Source organism: Capra hircus, chromosome 8, assembly GCF_001704415.2.
Source record: "Capra hircus breed San Clemente chromosome 8, ASM170441v1, whole genome shotgun sequence".
NCBI lineage: Eukaryota > Metazoa > Chordata > Mammalia > Artiodactyla > Bovidae > Capra > Capra hircus.
Genome location: NC_030815.1, coordinates 39154861 through 39168214, shown reverse-complemented (window position 1 = coordinate 39168214; position 13354 = coordinate 39154861). Strand labels below are relative to the sequence as shown.

General features: G+C 39.6%; 1 protein-coding gene across 4 annotated transcripts in view; it reads right to left on the bottom strand.

Annotated features, from left to right (window-relative positions):
* Positions 12728 to 13354, bottom strand: part of PLGRKT (plasminogen receptor with a C-terminal lysine) — a 44372-nt gene continuing 43745 nt past the window's right edge. For all 4 annotated transcript variants that reach the window (XM_005683695.3, XM_018052020.1, XM_018052021.1 and 1 more), the window contains one exon: positions 12728 to 13125. In XM_005683695.3, the coding sequence (XP_005683752.1) occupies positions 13004 to 13125 (122 nt within the window). In that variant the 3' untranslated portion in view covers positions 12728 to 13003. The remainder of the gene's footprint in view (positions 13126 to 13354) is intronic.

Sequence of the window (13354 nt, the reverse complement as noted above, 5' to 3'; positions counted from 1 at the left end):
ACTCTTCTGTAAAGGTCCTTGAACGAATGTCAATGACTAACTTTATGAATTATTCTCTGAGCACAGCTATAGAAGGCTTTGTGCCTTCTCAAGAACAATAAGCACTTTAATATTCTTTTCAGTCAACTCAGCCGAGGAGAGGAAAAAACAAGTCAGGATCACAAGGTGTAACTCCTTCATCCTGGGTCTGTGCTTATGGGACAAGGAGAGGGAGTTGGGGCTGTGCCTCCATTTTGTCAGTAATGCCTAACGTGGCTCCTGACACTCCCATCCCTTATCCATTCCACCAGTCTTGGTCATTACAGAGCACCAGCTTGAGCTCCCTGTGTTATATAGCAGCTTGCCACTCCTTGTCTGTTTTACACATGGTAGTGTATATATGTCAGCACTACTCTCTCAGTTCATCTCATCCTCTCTTTCCCCCACTGTGTTCACAAGTCCATTCTCTACATCTGCCTCTCTATTCCTTGAAGGATGTTTTCAAACCCTTTACTTCCTTTCTTCTTTTAAAGCAAATCACAGCGTTTAAAATCAGGTCAGTTCAGTCACTCAGTCATGTCCGACTCTTTGAGACCCCATGAACTGCAGCACGCCAGGCTTCCCTGTCCATTACCAACTCCGGGAGCTTTCTCAAACTCATGTCCATTGAGTCAGTGATGCCATCCAACCCTCTCATCCTCTGCACCCTTCTCCTCCTGCCTTCAATCTTTCCTAGCATCAGGGTCTTTTCAAATGAGTCAGTTCTTCACATCAGGTGGTCTAAGTATTGGAGCTTCAGCTTCAGCATCAGTCCTTGCAATGAATGTTTAGGACTGATTTCCTTTAGGATTGACTGGTTGGATCTCCTTGCAGTCCAACAGACTCTCAAGAGTATTCTTCAACATGACAGTTCAAAAACGTCAGTTCTTCAGCACTCAGCTTTCTTTATAGTCCAACTCTCACATCTATACATGACTACTGGAAAAACAAACCATAGGTTTGACTAGACAGACCTTTGTCAGCAAAGTAATGTCTCTGGTTTTTAATATGCTGATAGATTGATCATAAATTTTCTTCCAAGGAGAAAGCATCTTTTAATTTCATGGCTGCAAGCACCATCTGCAGTGATTTTGGAGACCAAGAAAATAAAGTCTGTCACTGTTTCCACTGTTTCCCCATCTATTTGCCATGACGTTATAGGACTGGATGCCATGATCTTAGTCTTTTGAATGTTGAGTTTTAAGCCAGCTTTTTCAACTGTCCTCTTTCACTTTCATCAAGAGGCTCTTCAGTTCCTCTTCACTTTCTACTAAGGTGGTATCATCTGCATATCTGAGGTTACTGATATTTCTCCCAGCAATCTTGATTCCAGCTTGTGTTTCATTCAGCCTTGCATTTCACATGATGCACTGTGCATATAAGTTAAATAAGCAGGGTGACAATATGCAGCCTTGACATACTCCTTTCCCAATTTGGAACCAATCCTTTGTTCCATGTCTGGTTCTAACTGCTGCTTCTTGACCTGCATACAGATTTCTCAAGAAGCAGGTAAGGTGGTCTGGTATTTCCATCTCTTGAAGAATTTTCCATAGTTTGTTGTAATCAACACAGTCAAAGGCTTTGGCATAGTCAATAAAGCAGAAGTGGATGTTTTTCTGAAACTCTTGCTTTTTTGATGATCCAACGGATGTTGGCAATTTGATCTCTGGTTCCTCTGCCTTTTCTGAATCCAGCTTGAACATTTGAAAGTTCTTGATTCATATACTGTTGAAGCCTCCCTTGGTGAATTTTGAGCATTGCTTTGCTAGCATTGAGATGAATACAGTTGTGCAGTAGTTTGAACACTCTTTGGCTTTACCTTTCTTTGGGATTGGACTGGAAACTGAAGTTTTCCAGTACTGTAGGCACTGCTCTTTTTCAAGTTTGCTGGCATATTGAGTGCAGCACTTTCACAGCATCATCTTTGAAATAGCTCAAGTGGAATTCCATCACCTCCTCTAGCTTTGTTTGTAGTGATGCTTCCTAAGGTCCACTTGATTTTGCTTTCCAGGATGTCTGACTCTAGGTGAGTGATCACACAATAGTCATAAAGATCTGGGTCATAAAGATCTTTTTTGTACAGTTCTTCTGTGTGTTGCCACCTCTTCTTAATATTTTCTGCTTCAGTTCAGTTCAGTTCAGTCACTCAGTCATGTCCGACTCTTTGCGACCCCATGAATCACAGCACGCCAGGCCTCCCTGTCCATCACCAATTCCCGGAGTTCACTCAGACTCATGTCCATTGAGTCAGTGATGCCATCCAGCCATCTCATCCTCTGTTGTCCCCTTCTTCTCCTGCCCTCAATCCCTCCCAGAATCAAAGTCTTTTCCAATAAGTCAGCTCTTCACATGAGGTAGCCAAAGTACTGGAGGTTCAGCTTTAGCATCATTCCTTCCAAAGAAATCCCAGGGCTAACCTCCATCAGAATGGACTGGTTGGATCTCCTTGCAGTCCAAGGGACTCTCAAGAGTCTTCTCCAACACCACAGTTCAAAAGCATCAATTCTTTGACGCTCAGCCTTCTTCACAGTCCAACTCTCACATCCATACATGACTACTGGAAAAACCATAGCCTTGACTAGACAGACCTTTGTTGGCAAAGTAATGTCTCTGCTTTTCAACATGCTATCTAGGTTGATCATCACTTTTCTTCCAAGCAGTAAGCATCTTTTAATTTCATGGCTGCAAGCACCATCTGCAGTGATTTTGGAGCCCCCCAAAATAAAGTCTGACACTGTTTCCACTGTTTCCCCATCTATTTCCCATTATGTGATGGGTCCAGATGCCATGATCTTCGATTTTTGAATGTTGAGCTTTAAGCCAACTTTTTCACTCTCCACTTTCACTTTCATCAAGAAGCTTTTTAGTTCCTCTTCACTTTCTGCCCTAAGTGTGGTGTCATCTGCATATTTGAGGTTATTGATATTTCTCCCGGCAATCTTGATTCCAGCTTGTGTTTCTTCCAGACCAGCATTTCTCATGATGTACTCTGCATATAAGTTAAATAAGCAGGGTGACAATATACAGCCTTAACGTACTCCTTTTCCTATTTGAAACCAGTCTGTTGTTCCATGTCCAGTTCTAACTCTGCATTCAAATGGGTATATCTTTCCTTTTTTTCCTTGCCTTTAGCTTCTCTTTTCTCAGCTATTTGTAAAGCCTCCTCAGACAACCATTTTGCCTTTTTGCATTTATTTTTCTTGGGGATGGTCTTGATCATTGCCTCCTGTACAATGTCACAAATCTCCATCTATAGTTCTTCAGACTCTCTGTCTATCAGATATAATCCTTTGAGTCTATTTGTCACTTCCACTGTATAATCATAAGGGATTTGATTTAGGTCATACCTGAATGGTCTAGTGGTTTTCTCTACTTTTTTTCAATGAAGTCTTTTTGCAATTTGATTGAATTTTGCAATCAGGAGTTCATGATACCAGTTATAAAATTCTGCCCTGGTTAAGAACCACATTGAGGGATCTGGACTCTTCCTGTTTACCCTTTGAAAATTTGGAGCTTTAGAAATGACTTATTAAAAAGAACAGATCATAAAGAAAAACATTTACAATATATTTTTTTAAATCATAGCAGGAATAGTATTTTAATTTAGTATATAGCAAATTATCAAATGTTGGCACGTTGCATATAGGAGAAATGAACATTGCCAAAACCATTAAAAATGCAACCCTTTTACCCAAAATACTTTTGAAGTTATTGTCTTTCATATGACTCTGAGGTAAGTGAATAAATGGGGATCTAAAGCACCAGTGAAATAGTTTTAAAATTAAATTATTTGTTTTGGAAATGTTGACTGTTTGAGTTTAACATATAAGGTTTCTCCCTGAAATATATTTTTAAAATCCAGTTTGTTTTTTATTTTCATTATTTGCTTTCAGTTACCTTTAATATGGCTACTTAAATACCAGTAAAATAGGAAGTCTTAGAATTTGAAGAAGAGATAATAGTGGAAATTAACACAAGCTGAATATTTTTAAAATTAGCATTTTGTGTTGATACCAGCAGTAGCAATCTTTTATTAACCATCTGTTAATTTTATGTACCTGGAAAGCTAAAAAAGCAATAGCTTTTCATCACTTTGGGTAAAAAGATACATTTTAAACAAAGAAGGGAGTCAAAATAATTAAGGTATAAATTCAAGGCAGTGGTTCTCAACTAGGGATGATCTGGAGACATCTTTGGTTGTCCACCTGAGATAGAGGGTGTTACTGTTGATACCTAGTGGGTAGACCACAGGAATACTGGTAAACATACTGTAATGCACAGGACAGCATCCCCTGCCCCCCACCCCACCCCAGTTAATTATCTGGCCCAGACGTGCTGTGGTTGAGAAACCTGGATTGAAACAACAGAATAGTTTCATTTACACTATTAGAATTATACACTGATATACACTATTAGAATTATTCAAAAAATTAGAAATTCTGAAATGGTGATACATTTAATAAATAAACTTATTGGACTAATGGTCTGGCATATTGAGTATAATAGCATATTTTTGTGAGTTCTAAAATATTTTGCTTTAAGGCTGGTGTTTTGGCAGAGTACTAGACGTTCTAAAATTTTAAGGGCCCACACACTTCCTGAGAGTATCTACATCCCATACAGAATCTGCTGGATAGCTCACGACTTGGTCTTCTGGTGAGGAGGCAGTTCTTTGGCTGCTTTGCCTTGAAATCCAGTTCTGTGCCCTCTGGCATTGCTGGAACAACTCACTGGAGTACTTTTCTCCAGTTAGCCTGAATATTCTTTGGTGAAGATTTCTGTATCCAACTTCTAAATAAAAGGATCTGGCTTGTAAAAATCAATACCATTAACATGCAGTTTGAAGGTAATTTTGTTTCTAAAATTTTCTTTAAAAATTTGTCACCTAAAATTATGTGAAATATGTTAAAATTCCATTCCATTATTTCACTCTTCCTCTTCCTTTCTCTTTCTAAATAATTCCATGCTAAAGCCTTTAGGAAAGGCAGAACAAAGGAGGTACCCATCCTGGCAGGGGTAGGGGAAGGCTGTGGTGGTTCAGAAATGGGTTTTGGAACCTGAGAGGGTGAGGAGGGCATCCACACTGGGGTCAGAGAGAATGAGAAGGTGGCCCAGGGAGACATGTGTGAACGTGAACTGGTAAAGGAGGGCTTCTGCCCAGTGGGTCAGGCAGGTGTGTCAGCACCTGTAAGGAATGAGGAAAACGTCTATGTGATGGGTGGCAATGTAAACAGTTGCAACTCAGAGTACAGAAGGCAGTCTGTGTAGGAGGGCTTCCTGCCAAGGGTGCTGACACTGAAACAGGCTTAGAAATGTGAAAATAAAATAATGCCTTAGAAATCCTGATGGAGAATTATTAATAACCAGAAATTTTGTATACAGCCAAACCTATCAATTAAGTGTCAGATGAGAATAAAATTATTTTTTGGTATATAAGTTATCAGCATTTTTCTTCCATTCACTTTTTCTCAGAAAGCTATGAGTTTCAGCAAATGAGGGAGCACAATGCAGAATATAGAAAATGAAAGACCCACTACAGGGATAAGTAAAAGACATCCTCCACCATGGTGGTGGAGAACTCAGGATGAGAGTGGAGCGCCAGATGTAGAGGGAAAACAGTCAAGGTGAGAGCAGGTTAGAAGTCTCCACATTTCTTTAGGATGTTGACTGAATAACTGATGTGAATGAATGTCTTGGGACTAGATTTAGAAACCAACAAAGTTTCAGATTAAAGAAGTGATAAATACAGAAAATACTAAGCACACAAAACAGCAACAAGATTAATTCCAGAGAAGGCAGGAAGCTGAGCAAGAAAGGAATGGTAATCATACTTTATATCATGGCATAGCTGTAAACTGTTTTCATCCTCCTTACAATGTGAACACTGACTACAGATGTAACTAAAAATGATTACACAACAGTACTTGAAGGATGCAGGAATGGGAAGGATTCGGGTGTGTGGAGGTGGTGGGATAGGAGAACTAAGAGAGCAAATTCTTCATGATTTAAATAGTGTGTCAAGAAATAGTATCAAAAAGTATTTTGAAACATTAAGAAGTAACTATATCAGGATATTACTTAAAGATATAAAGTTACACAAAATAACATAGTAACTAAAATATGAGCACTTTCAAAAGCACTGCTTAACATTTCTGTTTGAGAGGATTTGACTTCCAGCTTCTAGCATCTGATGGAGAAGGCGATGGCACCCCACTCCAGTACTCTTGCCTGGAAAATCCCATGGACACAGGAGCCTGGTGGGCTGCAGTTCATGGGTTTGCTAAGAGTCGGACACGACTGAGCAACTTCACTTTCACTTTTCACTTTCATGCACTGGAGAAGGAAATGGCAACCCACTCCAGTGTTCTTGCCTGGAGAATCCCAGGGACAGGGGAGCTTGGTGGGCTGCCGTCTATGGAGTCGCACAGAGTCGGACACGACTGAAGCTACTTAGCAGCAGCAGGAGCAGCATCTGAATCTCTTGTTTAAGGGTTTTCTCTGGCCTCTAGATCACACTTAGCCTGAATATCATATATGCTGGAGAAATAACACATCAGGAAGTGCCCTCCATGAGTGAACTCAAGAATTGGTTATAAATACCCCAACTCTTTCATTCCTTGTGTGGGATAACTCTGGCCTGAGGGAAGTGTGTTCTAAACTTTTCCTCAGCGTTCCCCAGCTGGAGCCCACAGAGGTAACTTCCTGTGTCTGACTTCATTTACCGCCTTTCTTTTTTTCCCCGGTTCCCCACAAGCATTTCTATGATTGTCTGCCAAATAAATGACTGGGTCAGGTCGTTATTGCAAAATTCGCCTCAGGGAGATCCTACACTGAGACACCTAAAAGAGATAAAAGTGGATATCTCTGAGGAAAAGGAAATGGGAAGTTGAACAGAATGTCTTTTAACTATGACTTGTGAGCCTGTTTAAATTTTTCCTTTTCCTAAAATTCTCCTATTCTAGTGGGAAATTGGTGTCTCTGTTGCAATTGCTGAAAAGTACTTATGAAAGTCATAAGCTGAAGAGAACCTCTTTTGCCTGCCTAGATAGACTGTCAAGCTGTTTCAGAGGTGGTGAGCCTCCAGTTTGGACAAGGAAAACGACTGGAAGTTCAGTCCAGCACCCTGTGTTTTCCCATGGCTATTGAATTCGGAGAAGTAACTATCTGTAGGCACAGACTGTATTCAAACTCCTGATGTCTTTTTATTATTATTATTCTGAAACAGGTAGCATTAGTTGAACTCTTTTCAAAGATTTAATTCCTTGAAGATGAAAAGTATTCCCGAGGCCAGTTTTTCTGTAATTTTAGGAATATATAAAATTGTCAAGTATCTCAGAATCCATATTGGGTTCCTCGCACTCTCCTTGACCGTCTCTCTCTCTCTTTCAATATCACTTTGGTGGGTCGAGTTGGTTCTACCTTCTACTCAAGTCAGATCTTCATCAGCAATACTTTAATGGTGTGGAGATATTGTGAAGAGAAAGACAAATTGTCACCTATATTCCTCAAAGCCCAACCGTATTATCCTGACATCCTGATAGCTTTTCACAGTCTTCTGTTATTGCATTTCGATGTCTACTATTATCTGTAGTCCTTGATTTTCACATACATGCAACACCTGTTTCCGTACAGTTTTTGGAAACCTTCAATAAGCTAAATCTCTGATTGCCGGTCTTCCATAGGATGTGACTTCTTTTGGACACATCCTTAACTCTGTTCTCCTAACACCAAATGAAATGGCAAAACCACCTCCGATTAAGGATCTGCCTGCATCCCATCATTCAGTTTCATGACACTTGTGAACTAAGAAATTATGAACCAAAAAGGTCATCCAGACCTCAGACTCAGCAGTGTTACTGAATCTTTATCAGTGGGGTATAGATTTCCATTTGCTTTTATCTGTGATCATGATGAATTTGTGTTGCCCCAGCCATACTTCTTACTGTCATCCAAGTAGCCAGAGGAGCAAGTTAGCCTAGCAAAATAAACTTGCCTTTGAGGGGGTCCCATGGGTGATTTTAGTCCTGGGAAATTCAGTTCCCCCATCTAGGCCAGTAACTGAACTGTGGCAACCATTCTTGAGCTGTTTACTGTGAGAGGGATTTGGGTTAGCTCCCTCCCTTCCTGAAACTATACTTGGTCCTCTTCTTAATTTCTAGTCTTTTTTTTTGTTTCCCTTTCTCTCCCCCTGGTTAATGTGTGCTTCCTGGTGCACCTGCAGCCTGAGTACTTTTCCAGCCTTCATAATCCAAGACTGATGCAGAGTTTCCAGTAGACAAATCAGTAGGGATGCTAAATAGTTAGCCCACTAGTTGGTAGTATGCAAGTATTCCTGAAATCTCCTGTAAGCGTCCACAAGGCCAAAGCTAAGGAACATTTCCAACCCTCATGCCAAGCAGACATACTCCAAGGCCAAGAAGAACCACACTGCCTGAGTAACAGGCTTTATTTAAAAATATTTTCTCAAAAAACTAATATGAAAATATATTCTCTGTAAGAGATTGTTCTTTTCACAGAAAAGTGGAGCAGAATAGTTCTGGCAAGGGTCTAGAATATCCCATTTGAATGTATAAATATTAAACTTGTTGAAATCTATAAAAACATTTTCAACTTCAGATTGCTCATATTCCCATTATGATGTTGTAGATTATTTTTGCAACCTGAGTCTTCCTCCCCATCTCTTCTAACTCATGTCCTTCTGTAGGGCATTTTCTAAGGCTCTGAGACTGAGTGTATGTGGTGGTTTTATAAAAGAAAATTTTTTTTTGACCTTATCATCGTTCTCTTAGAGTCAGGCAGCATGTTGTATTGGGGGAAAAAATATCCTCCCAGGTATACCAAATGTTCAGAACAAACTACCATTACTAGATGTGAAACTTTAGGTAAATCACTAAGGGCCTCCATTTACTCAACTGTAAAAATGGAGGCTTAGACAAGATCATTTCTAAAGGTCTTCCCTCCTTCTTTAAGATCTTGATGATCATTTCAGTATTTGTCATTAAAACTCTTTTCTGTAGATTTGGGACACTGCTATGCAAAGTGCAGTTAAGTATTGGGGGGAACTCCATGTAAACTATTTATTTGTAATTTTAGTCCGTGTAAGTTTACTGCCCAGTTTTCTCATTTAAATATGATTTTTAAGCATTCAAAATACTCAGGTACTGTGATGTCAGAAGCTCCATATTTACTGTTATAAAGTGATTTCCAAGAAGGGTCATTCTGCTGCAGAGAATTTCTGCACCCATATTTATTTCCTTTAAATCATGACTTAACTACCACATCCACTAAGAGAGTCTCTGCTTTGGTTAAAACAGCAGTATTTGGGGAGAGATTGACAGTCATATGGACTGAAGAGATTCACACCCCCCTCCCCAGCTTTTATCTTAATCACTGACAAAGACATTGGATGAAGCTGACATTATTTTAAGCTCCAAATCTTTCTTCCTACTCAGATCATAGTTTATTATCCTTCTCCTTATATACTTTCTTAGAATAATTTCCTCAATCTTCTTGTAATATCACAAAAATCTGTGGTTGTAATTTAGCTGAACAAAAACCATATGTAGTTCAGAATTTGGAGATGTCAGATGTCTAGTTAGTAATTGAGGCTTAGTATTTCTTATTTTTTAAATATATTTTGGCTGCACCACATGCTATGTGGGCTCTTAGTTCCCTGACCAGGTATCAAACCTGTACCCCCTGAATTGGGAGTGCAGAGTCTTAACCACTGGACCAATAGGTAAGTCCCGAGCATATATTAATGCAATTATTAATTAAGACAAAATGACTAAGAAACAGCTCAGGAGAATCTGGGCATAAATATTTGTCTTTTCAATTAAAGAATACTATAAATAATAAATTAGGAGGAAAGCTTTGGATCATGATTAATACTAAGAAGACAATTAGGATATATTTTAATACAGTTGTGTTGCAAAGCCATTAGTTAATAGCTATGCTTTGATTTGTACCTCTCCACACACCAGACTTGGCTCTGGGGATGGACTCCAGATAATAAAAAGGAATAACAAGGCTGGGGAGCCATTTGGAGGTTTTAGAGGGAGGAGAAGGTGATTCCCCTTCATTTGATCCACATGGCTTATCTGGGGCCCCTGGAGAACACAGGAAGTAACTAAAGAAAAAGTATGAGTATGTGAGTGTGTCTAGCAGAGGCTCTGTCGAGTAACTGTTATTAGTGAACTCAGGGTCAATGCTAATGTAAGAAACCAAGACAGATGGATTTCCTGGTGGTTCAGAAGGAGCTTAGGACCTGGATATGTTGCACATCACAAATCCCATGTAAGTTATTTAGCCAGTCAACCCATACAGGGGACTGAACCCACTCTTGGGGAGTCCTGGTTAGATCATGTCAGGAATATTTGGACAGCATGATTGAATTTCAGTGGAAAGAAAGACTTCAGTTCGGTTAGTCATGTCCGACTCTGCGACCCCATAGACTACAGCATGCCAGGCTTCCCTGTCCATCACCAACTCCCTGAGCTTACTCAAATTGATGTCCATTGAGTCGGTGATGCCATCCAACCATCTCATCCTCTGTCATCCCCTTCCCCTCTTGCCTTCAATCTTTCCCAGCATCAGGGTCTTTTCCAGTGAGTCAGTTCTTTGCATCAAGTGGCTGGAGTATTGGAGCTTCAGCATCAGTCCTTCCAGTGAATATTCAGGACTGATTTCCTTTAGGATGGACTGATTGGATATCCTTGCTGTCCAAGGGACTCTCAAGAGTCTTCTCCAACACCACAGTTCAAAAGCATCAATTCTTTGGTGCTCAGCTTTCCTTATGGTCCAACTCTCACATCCATACATGACTACTAGAAAAACCATAGCTTTGACTAGATGGGACCTTTGTTGGCTGACAAAGGAAAGAAAGATTTAATGATTCCCAATTCTGACATGGTCTACAAGCCAGTGCCAAATCTTAGATATCCACTAGACTATGAGTATGCCTCCCAATTAGTTCCTTCCTGTGTTCTCCACGGGCCCCAGATAATCCACGTGGATTAAATGAAGAGAGATCACCTTCTCCTCCCTCTAAAACCTCCATCTAGCTCCCTAGGCCTGTTATTATTCCTTTTCATTTTCCTGAGTCCATCCCCAGAGCCACATCTTAGACAGATTAGGGCCCCGGGGAGTGCTCAGGTGACCATTGCAGTTCCTCCCTGATTGGGCTCTGGGATCCTCCCTCAGCAACTGACTGATCCCAGTAAAACCCCAGTGCAGATTCTTTCATGCCCATCACCCTGAAGGTAGAGTGCTAACTATGGAGTGTTAGCTAACTATGGAGTGTACATCCAAGGTCTTTGAGGAGCTGAATTGTGCCTCCAGGCTCCTTTCATGACAAGTACCCCATGTGAGGAACTTCTTGCCCCAGGTAAACTGAACAAGCAGCAGCAGATCCCTGGACTTGGCATGCATGGACCTGCCTTTTATCAGTCTTCTGCACAGAATGCCCCTCCCCTTTACCTCCTTGTCTTCATGGAGAAAATCAACATATCCTTGGAGACCTCACCCAAGTTATCTACAAATATTCTTGTTTCAAACTATATCTTGCGATGCTTGAGAGTAGCAGCCATTGTATTCATAATTGTTTTCTCCCTTCAGATTTCATTTTCTGGTATTCTCCGTGGCCGCCTTTCATTCTCTGGCCATGCCAAGTCTCAGAGCCTTCCTCTGGCTCTTCCCTTTGCCTAGAGATCCCTTCCCTGTCCCCATTCATGTTCTTCACAGGACTGCCTCATTCAAGTCTTAGCTCAAGTGTCATCCGCAGAAAGGCAGTCCCTACTGTCCAAGATCAAAGTAGCCTTCTCCAACATTCTTATCATTCTTTTATCATCCTATTTGCACGTGTCACTGTTAGACATGAACTTACCTTCATGTTTATTGATTCTCTCCCCAGATCTCCTACTCTTCGCTAGAACTTACTTCTCTGCCTAGAATATAGCAACCTTGTCTCTACATTCACTCATATAGCCCTAGTGCGTACAACAGTGCCTGATGCACAGTAAGTCTTAATAAATATTTTGAAATTAGCACATGTAGGGTTTACACCTGTAAAAATGGCATAAATTGAGTATAAATATTTTATATTTATATTTATATACTATATAAAATAAAAATATATAATATAAAATACTTATAATATAAATATATAATATAAAATAAATATATATAATATAAATGTTTTATATCCTGGTGAGTGGAAATAAAAAAATAGGCATCCTAATTAACCTTGCCTTCTTCTTGCCTCTCTAGCAACTATACCCTGAGTCATTATTTGAATATTTTTACCTTTTGTCTTTCACAGCTCTCTTTGCATGTCAAGAATGCATTAAGGCAGAAGTTTTTCAAGATCTTTTAGAGTGTAGACACGGGAGCCAAGCCATCTAAGGTTATGTCTCAGTTCTGTCTGTGTATAATCCTGAGTGAGTAATTCAGTTTTTTTATGCCTTAGTTTTCACATCTATGAAATGATGCCTGCCTCATGAGGTTGTTGGGATGATTGTAAGAATTTATGCAAAACAGAGAGTGTATGGCCACAGCAAGTGCAGTATACATGTTAACATTTTCAGTATACTGCACATTTTCTATCATGTGGAGACAGGACACAATTAAAAAATCCAAATAAAAGCAGTATCTGTGGGAGATTAATGTGATAGTGAAAGTGTATATGACAGAGAAATGAGAGCACCAGAACTTTTGCTTTCAGAAATTCAGAAAAATATATTTCATTACATTTAGATGTTTGTGATACATACACATATATAGGAAATCTGAAAGTTATTCAGAGTACTTCCATAATTTTGTGTTGAATGGTATAAATTTTATTTTAAAATAGTTTAACAAAATTCATCTTGATTATTATTTTAAAATGAAATCCATTATATCAAAATCGCAAGCATTTAAAAAGTTATGAAAGTCATGATTCAAGTCAACAATTCTGTGTTTTGAGATCTGGTGGGTAAACATGATTTCATTTGTCTATGAAAAATTTACTCTGTTCCCTTCTTGCTTTTTCAAGGCTTTCAAAAGTGATCATTCCTTTTGGCAGCTGCAGCTTACTCTTTTCTGTTTCTAGTATGTTCTCGGCTTCACCTTAAATAAAGCACAGAAATGTACAAAGTGACAAAGGGGTAATCAGCATTTTGTAAGAAGATCTACTTGCTGTAATCCAGTGACATGCTGTAACACTGTATGGAGGCATGCCCCCACATCTCACTGTTAAATATCTTACCTACTGTCCCCGGGAGAACTGACCTCCCAAAGGAAATACTATAATGAATACATCAGATACATAAGATACATCAGATTCCAGAGACTTTAT